The sequence below is a fragment of the Sminthopsis crassicaudata genome, chromosome 4 (assembly GCF_048593235.1).
Source record: "Sminthopsis crassicaudata isolate SCR6 chromosome 4, ASM4859323v1, whole genome shotgun sequence".
NCBI classification, from domain to species: Eukaryota; Metazoa; Chordata; class Mammalia; order Dasyuromorphia; family Dasyuridae; genus Sminthopsis; species Sminthopsis crassicaudata.
Window position 1 is genome coordinate 24,170,598 of NC_133620.1, and position 9,194 is coordinate 24,179,791.

General features: G+C 39.9%; 1 protein-coding gene across 1 annotated transcript in view; it reads left to right on the forward strand.

Annotated features, from left to right (window-relative positions):
* LOC141540561 (calreticulin-like) overlaps positions 1 to 9,194 on the forward strand; it is a 30,427-nt gene that overhangs the window by 20,302 nt on the left and 931 nt on the right. The window contains exons 7-8 of the mRNA XM_074264641.1: positions 731 to 874; positions 4,698 to 4,790. Of these exons, the coding sequence (XP_074120742.1) occupies positions 731 to 874; positions 4,698 to 4,790 (237 nt within the window). The remainder of the gene's footprint in view (positions 1 to 730; positions 875 to 4,697; positions 4,791 to 9,194) is intronic.

Consider the following 9,194-nt stretch of genomic DNA (forward strand, 5'->3'; position numbering starts at 1 on the left):
AACAAGAAGAGACTAGTGTTCCCTATAAGGCAGAAAAAGGACAGAGCTAAGGGATCTATATCTTATGCTAGTTAAAGGTAAAGGAGATTTTTGATCAGAGGGGTGATATAGTCATATACTTGTGCATTAGGAAGATTATCTTGGTAGTTGGGTGGAGGGTGGATTCAAGGAGACATGAGACAAAATAGAATAAAAAAATAGAATTCAACTCTATTAAGAGTTTGAACTGGGACTCAAACTGAGCTCCTCTGGCTCCATGATGGGTGCCTTCTCCACTATACAAGACATATTTTGTTTAAAGCCTTCCATCCAAGAGTACTATCATTTTATCTTAGTAACATTGATCCTTAAAACTCATTGTTCCCTTGATGAATTCCTTTTGATTCAGCCCAACATTCCAAGCTCAGAAAGATCAGAAAGATCTTGCTATCTCCTGAGATAAACTTCCCCGAGATTCAGGTAGCCTTCTCAGCTATTCTCAGACATTTATCTCTTTATTCAAACTGAGAAACACCAATAACAACAAGAGGCTCAAGAATAAAAACTATTTATAAAACATAAGCAAACAAACAAAGGATTAAACAAATTAAAACAGACTATTACAATTAGGACCAAATCTACATTTCAGGAGAATTTGAGTTCAATTATTTAAGTTATTTTATTGCTTGAAATTAGAAATGCTGGGAAAAAATGCAAATATTCCTATTCAACATTCCGATTTTCATTTTAGGGTGAGTGGAAACGTCGAATAATTGATAACCCAAATTATAAAGGTGAGTGGGTACATCCAGAAATCGACAATCCGAAGTATAAACCAGACCCCAATATTTACAGATATTACAACATCAGTGTCCTGGGCCTGGATATTTGGCAGGTATGTGGTAATTAAGTACATATACGTTTGCCATGTAGTAATTAAGTGACAATTAGTTAGAATCACAGAACCTCATAGGGTTCATAAGGGATCAAACATGAATAGGAATCCATTCTGCTACTTGAAGCCCCCAGTGGCGGAGAACTGACTACTTACTAATCAGGACAGCCTGTCCCACTTTTACAAGTCAAGAAGGATTGAATAATTTCCCTGATTTCAGTCCTAGATCTGCCTCTTTGCAGCTTCCTCCTCCAGCTCTGGGTCCTGCCCTTCGGGGACCAAATAGAACAAGGGTAAGCCTTCTAACACACCAAGGTGTTAATGATTTCTGTGTCAGTAGAAAGAGCCTGAGGTTTAAGACAGATCTGAATTGCCTGTAAATGCCTCTTTCCTTCTCTGAGCTTCAGTTTTCTCATCTGTAAAATGGAATGATTATATCTGTTCTCTTTGCTTTCTTAGTTGCATATGATAAGAAAATGAGATTTTTAGATGTGAATAAGTTGAAAAGATGTTTCAAATATAGAGAATTGCTGTCATTATTGATATTACTACTGCTCCAGCAACCAACACCTCATTTCAGTTGCCCATTTCTGTGGATAGGCAGTGTAGCATTGTGGATAGAGACTTGACCCCCTGAAGTCAGGAAGGCCACAGTTTAAATCCTGCCTGTGGCCACATACTGACTACTCTAAGCAAGTCACTTGACTTTGCAGGGCTGTAGGTAACTCTAAATTGAGTTGAAGAGAAGGTGCCTCCTTCCACTGGTAAAAGGAATTTCCTTACTTGGGAATTATGATAACAATGAAATCATAGAAATTATCCCTGTCTCTGCCTCAGATAAACTCTCCAACTGCCGATGTCTTTCCTTCCCCAATTATATTGTACGTATTTCATATTTTCTAATTAATTTTGTATTTACTATGCAGTATTTCCCAGTAGAATGTAAGCTTCTTGAGGGCAGGAATGGTTTTATTTTTGTCTTTGTATCCTGGCACATAGTAGGTGCATAATAAATCATTCTTGCTTATTGTTCAACTGAATCCCCTTTGACCTCAATAAACCCTAAGACAACAGGCCCCATTTTTGACATGTTTCCAGTATTACGTTTTGATATGTATACAAAGTGCTTTCTTCGTGAAGCAGGCTCGATAACTATTAACACCCTCATTTATACAGTTTCAGTGACTTGGCCAAGTTCCCATAGCTAGTTGATGACATTCACAGTAAGAACCCAGGGCTCCTAACTTTCGGATTCCTTCTAAAATTCATTTCCCTCCATTACCTTCTTGGTACCAGCAAGGAAAGCTCTGTGGCTGGGAGGCAGGAGGGATCCAAGGTCAACAGGTTATGATTCCTCCTCTGATGGGTTCAAACATGGACACACTTAAGTTAAGAACAAACTGGTTTCAAAGAGGAGGTACTGAGGATAGCGGTCCTAGGGGCTGGGCGGGGGAGAGGAATCAGGGAAAACTTATTGGAGGAGTTGTAATGGAGCTAGGCCTTGAAGGACTAAGTTAGATTTCACTGGGCAGAAGTGGGTGACGAGACCATTTCTGGCAGAATTTTTTTTTTAAAGTAAGAGATCAGGAAAGGAAGAGCCTAGCCGGGAGAAGGGCGAGAAAATGGGCTAGAATGGGAGACAAGAAGAGAAGAAAATTGGCCGACAATAAAGTCAAGAGGGCCAGAGGCTTTGGAAAGTCTGGTATATCATAGGCACTTAATAAATGCTTATGGATTAATTGATGGACATGGACAAAAAAGTGCCCAGGATGAGAAGCTGTGGAAAGAGAGCGATCCATGTGGGTGGGAATGCCCAGCCCAGTGAGGCTGTAGATCCAACTAGACGCTGATGGAGCCAATAGGAGAATCCTCACTGCAGCATCTCTGACCTGTGGCCCCCCAAGTCTGCATGGACAACTTTGTAGTTGGAGAAAGTCCGAAAGATCAGGATAGCCTGGAATCCTGGGAACGATCCAAGCCTTTTAGCCAAACTGGATCAAAGCATCCTTGCTGTAGAATGGGAAAAGATCTCGACTGTTGAGACTAATTCTCTCATCTTTATAGATGAGGAAACTGAAGCACATGGAGGTGAAATTTACACCTGCACAAAGTAGCTGAGCTGAGATTCGAATCCAGGTCCCCCAGATCCAGATCCGGCCCCGTCTGATGGACCACTCTGCCTGCAGGGTGATAAGCCTTTCCAAAAGGAGCCGCGCTGGTTCTCAGCTGACACAGACCATCCTCGCCCCAGTACGCCCAGTCTCACAGGAGCCTCTGGTCACAGAGCCTTTGAAAGCCAGCTGTTCAGGAGGAAGCTTGAGACTGGGAAACCAGGGGACACAGAATTGTAAATAAGCCCTATAACAAGCAGAGATATTCTTTTTTAAAAAACAAGAAGGAACTCAACCTGCAGGATTTTATAACGTATTCAAAATACATACAACGTATTAGTAAATAATAAGATTCTAAATAGTCCAGCATTAGACCAAAAAAATTAAAAAGCAACTGTGCAATCCAGAAATCAATGCCAGAACTTCAGAAGTTCAGCCACCTCGGAGGTCATATTGGCCATCCCATCCCTGGCCAATCACTCTAATAACCTCCCTCTGAGACTCTGAGGACGGGGAGCTCACTACCTCTCAAATTCTGATTGCTAGGGTTCTCCCTCCCATCCAGCTTAAATCTGCCTGTTTCCAGCTTCTCTCAGTTCAGCCACGTGGAACAAAGGCCAGCCTTCCTCCAAGGGCAGTCCTTCAAATGCTTGAAGACAGTCTCTCTCTGCCTATCCCCCATATCCACCATATGATGTCAACCAAGACTTTCCCCTTCTTGATCATCTCTCTAGACATTCTCCGATTTATCGATGGCCTTCTGAAAATCCCGTGGCCAGAGATGAACCTGGCCTTTAGTGGTAGCCTGGCCAGGACAAGGGGAAGAAGAGCTCTCACTTTCCCAGCTCTGGACACTGTGCTCTCAGAGGGTTCACCTATGATCAATGAGCTTTGGGGGCTGCTCTGACACATTGAGGGCTCATATTGAGCTTACGTTCCACTGAATCCCCCTGATCTTTTTCAAATGAATTGTCATTTAGCAACACTGGTATTTGCCTAGTGTATTAAAATTTGTCATCCATTTTCTAACTAAATCTTTACAGCAACATGCATGTGCCCACACCCCCTGCTCCTGGTTCTCTCTGATATGAACGTCTACATATCCTCCCCACAATCCTTTAGGAGGCTTTCAGGTCTCAAATGGCCCCCAAGTCTTGTTTTCTCCAGGATAAGCACCCTCACTTCCTTCAGCTGACTCCTCGGATGCCCATCTCTTGTCTCACTATCCCAGCTGCCCTCTTGTGGACATCAGCCTTGTGCCTCCTATTTGGGGCCCAGAACCAAATGGAAGGCCATTCTTACAGCTTGGGGAGAGAATCAGGGAAGGCTTTCTGGAAGAGGCAGCAGCCGAGGTGGTCTGGAAGGAAGGGAAGACCCAAAACAAACTCAGATAAGACAGTAAAGAAAAGTTCTCCCAAGAGACAAAGATTAGAAGAAAGAAAATGGCATCGTTTGGCTACAATATGGCACATGGGAGGTGCAGCTGAGGACGTGGGCAGCGAAAATTAGGCTTCTGGCCAGGGCCCTGAGTGCAGAGGGCCGTGGCTGCCCGGCATGATGTGTCCTCTGCACCTGAGCCGCCTTTACAGCTGCCGGAGACACTCTCCCATGGTTCTAGAAACCGTGGCTTTGGAAAGAAGCAAAACCGTTTCTTTGAGTCGCATCACATCTCAACTCATGGTAATTACTCCAAGCATCTTTTCTTTCAACAGGTAAAATCCGGATCTATATTTGACAATTTCCTCCTGACAAACGACGAGGAATTTGCAGAAAAAGTTGGGAATCAGACCTGGGGAGTAAGAAAGGTAAGCTGAGCCTTTGTTCTGTCGCAGGCTAATTTTAGCAGGATCACCTGATTGTAATTTAGTCCCTTGCCAGGTCCTGGAATTCTTTGTCATAACGAAGAATTCTTCGTTTGGTGACTAATTTGTTGGCAGTGAGTCCACTGAGGCTAACTAAAGCCGCAGGAGAGCCAGGAAGACCCTCGACTCCACTGGCACGGTTTCCAAGCCCCTGGAGAGCCTTCCTTGTAATCCTAGGGGCACTTAATTTTTTATTAAAAGATGAGCATCGAGTCAATGTGGTCAACTAAATATCCTTAGGGTCAATTTACATTTAACATGATTCTTTTCCTCTTCATTGGTGGAAAGACCCCCCTTTTCATTTGTAAGACTAACAATTTGATTTTCCTCTTTCTTTTTTCTGATCAGATTTACCAAAGGTTTATCTATTTTATTGGCTTTTTCATAAAACCAACTCTTGGTTTTATTTATTAATTCAATAGTTTTTTTACTTTCAATATGATTGATTTCTCCTTTTAATTTTTGTATTTCAAGTTTGATTTTTGGTTGGGGGTTTTTAATTTGGTCTTTTTCTAGCCTTTTAAGTTGCAGGCTCAATTCATTAATCTTCTCTTTCTCTATTTTGTTCAAATAAGCCTCTAAAGATATAAAATTTCCCCTTATTACCGCTTTAGCTGCATCCCACAGATTTTGGTATGATGTCTCATCATTGTCATTATCTTGGGTGAAATTATTAATTGTTTCTTTAATTTGCTGTTTCACCCAGTCATTCTTTAAGATGAGATTATTCATTTTCCAATTACTTTTTGGTCTATTTACCCCTAACTTCTTACTGAATGTAGCTTTTATTGCCTTGTGATCTGAGAAGAAGGCATTTATTATTTCTGCCTTCCTACATTTAAATTTGAGATCTTTATGTCCTAATATATGGTCGATTTTTGTATAGGATCCATGAACTGCTGAGAAGAAAGTATACTCCTTTCTATCGCCATTCAGTTTTCTCCAAAGGTCTATCATACCTAGTTTTTCTAATAACATGATTCTTTTAAAAATTCAAATGAATTTATTTTGTTTTCAACTAATACACACTTCTTTTCTCTCCCCTTCGCTCCTCCCCCACACTCCTCATCCAACCCATTGGGAGGAAGGGGAGAAAAACAAAGTCTTTTAAACCAAATCTGCAGAGTCAAGCAGAACAAATGCTCCCACTGGCTATGTTTAGAAATGCACATCTCATTTTGTGTCATTTTGAGTCCATCACTCCTTTGTCAGGAAGCTAGTGGCAAAGTAATGAATTCCAACACATAAATATTGTGACAATTTTTCCATCACTCTCCCTAAGTCCTCAGTAAAACTCTTGGTTTGTTCACTCATTTATAGTCAATAATTATTGGGCTGTCTAATCTTTCTTTTTTTTCTTTCTTTCTTACTCCTTTTTTCTTCCTTTATCTCTCTTTCTCTCCTTCCTTCCTTCCTCCCTCCCTCCCTCCTTCTTTCTTTCCTTCCTTCCTTCCCTCCCTCCCTCCCTCTTTCTTTCCTCCCTCCCTCCCTTTCTTCCCTTCTTTCCTCCCTCCCTCCCTCCCTCCTTTCTTCCCTTCCTCCCTCCCTCCCTTCCTTCCTCCCTCTCTCTTTTCCTCCCTCCTTTCCTTCCTTCCCTCCCTCTCTCTTTTCCTCCCTCCCTCCCTCCTTTCCCTCCCTCCCTCCCTTCTTTCCCTCCCTCTCTCCTTTCTCTTCCTCCCTCTCTCCCTCCCTCCTTCCCTCCTTCCTTCCCTTCCTTCCTTCCTTCCTTCCTTCCTTCCTTCCTTCCTTCCTTCCTTCCTTCCTTCCTTCCTTCCTTCCTTCCTTCCTTCCTTCCTTCCTTCCTTCCTTCCTTCCTTCCTTCCTTCCTTCCTTCCTTCCTTCCTTCCTTCCCTTCCTTCCCTTCCTTCCCTTCCTTCTTTTTTTCCTTCTTCCTCTCTCTCTCTTTCTCCCTCTCTCTCTCCCTCTCTCTCTTCTCTCTCTCTGTCTCTCTCTCTGCCCCCCTCTCTCTCTTCTCTCTCTCTGTCTCTCTCTCTGCCCCCCCCCTCTGTCTCTGTTTTTGTCTCCCTCTGTCTCTCTGTCTTTCCTATGTGTGTGTCATTATTGTTGTTGGTTTTGTTTTGCATCATTTTAAATAAAGCTTTCTGGACTTCTTTCTTTTCCCCACATCTGCTGGTCTTATTTGAATTTTATTATTCTGTTATATTTCATTATTCTGTTCCATTAACTGACCATATTTATTTAACCATTTCCCTATTCTTGGACATGTAGGAAGACATGTGCTCTGGGATTTTTTTTTAAATAATAATTTAGGATGCTTGCTATGAATAGTTCTATTTTTTATTTTTTGCTGATTTTGGCTACATTTTCAAGGTCTCTTACCAACAAAGGAATTACTGGGTCAAAAATGTCATTACTTTTATAACTTTTCCATAACTTTTATTTGTAACTGTGTGTAGAAAGCCAACTTGCCCTCCAAAAAGATTCTATTAGTTTACAGTTTCTCCAACAATGAACGAACATACCTGTTCCTCTCTTGGTGGATAATTTGTGATCAATGACACTTCAATTCAACTCATTAAAAAACTGTCACATGCCTGGTACATAAAATGCATTGTGTTAAGTGCTAGGGATACAAGTTCTTCTCTCAAGGAACTTTTAAGGGGAAGAACTAATAGATTAATAATAATAGTAGACTACAAAGGAAAAAGAGATATATAGAAAAGGAATTTTCAGTAAGTTTTATAAGAAATATGACAAAGGAAAGATTACTTTCCCTGGAGCCACCTGTTGCTGATTTCTTTCAACTCCCCCACCTTTCCAAAATGAATATCATACAGACCCTTTAGAATGTAGCCAAAGCATCATTCCCTTCCCCTCCCACATCAGGATTAGAGGTGCTTACACTAATAGTTCTTATTTAAAAAAAAAAAAAAAAAAAAGGAACAAGAAGAGAAGGAAAAAAAAGAACAGGAAGAGAAGGAAGAAAAAAAGGAGCAGCAAGAGGACAATGAATTCGACAGTAAGAAGTTACTACAGGATTTGAAAAAACTGGAGTTTTTCAACAAAGGCCAGTGAAATTTTTAAAAGCCTCTTCTACCCCAAAGAGTAACATTAAATGGCTACCTGCTGAGAAAGAATTTTAAGAAGAACTAAAAAAAACTTTTAAAATCACGTGAAAGACACTGAGGAAAAATTAAGACAAAAACCATCTGAGAAAAATAATATTATGAGAAAAAAGTTAAACAACTAAAAAAGAAAACAGAATCTTAAAGAAGAAAATAATTCTTTGAAAATTAGAACTGGGCAAGGGGAAACCAGTAAAGCTATGAAAGACCAAGAAATAACAAAATAAAATGTAAAGAATGAAAAAATAGATAAAATGTGAAACATAAGAAAAACAACAGATTTGGAGAACAGATCAAGGAGAAAAAGTATAATAATAATTGGACTACCTAAAAGTTCTGACAAAAAAAAAAAAAAACCTTGACACAATAATGCAAGAAATAATCAAAGAAATTTGTCCTCAAGTGATAGAACATGAGGGGAAAGTAGAAATAAAGAAAACCCACCAATCACCACCTTAAAGAGATCCTTTGTGGAAAATCATTACCAAATTTTGAAACCTCCCAGATCAAAGAGAAAATTTTCCAAGAAACAAATAAACAAAAAAATTCAAATCTGCTGGAACTACAGTAGAATTATACAGGACTTATCAACAGCCACAATAAAAGACATATCCATAAGATTGAACAAAAGAAAAAATGGACATTCAATGAACTTGCAGATTTTCAGGACTCTGTCTTTACATACCTGAATTTAATAGAAAATTTAACAAGTAAGATCTAATATCAAAGATTAATTTCAAGGAACTCAACATGGACAAATCGCTTTTGTTCTAAACATGGAAATGTATAATGTATATTTAAGATTGACATCAATAATTGGGTAGCTCAAAAGAAAGATTGGGGAAGAATTGAGTATAATCTAATTCTGAAAAACAATACTATCTAGGAAAAGATAAAATAGGAATTATATTATATAAATGAAGTGCAGAAGAAGAACCAATACAAAGGCATTAGAGGGGGGTAGGGTATCTACTGATATTGGGAATGGGTTAAATAGGGAATAGTATATACACATGCATTCATCATGAAAGGTATAGCACCCTCCACAATCTATAAAGAAATAAGGGGAAGGGAACAAGATAAAGTGGGGTGAAGAAGGATGTGTAGCTTTATGGCAATGGGACAAGGTGTGTAGATTAATGGCAAGAAATAAAGGATAAGGTGGGGTGTAGAAGTGATGATAATGAGACAAGGTGGGCAGATTAATGGGAAAGGGAGGAAAGGATGTCATAAGATCATATGGGGTTCAGAAGAGTGTTTA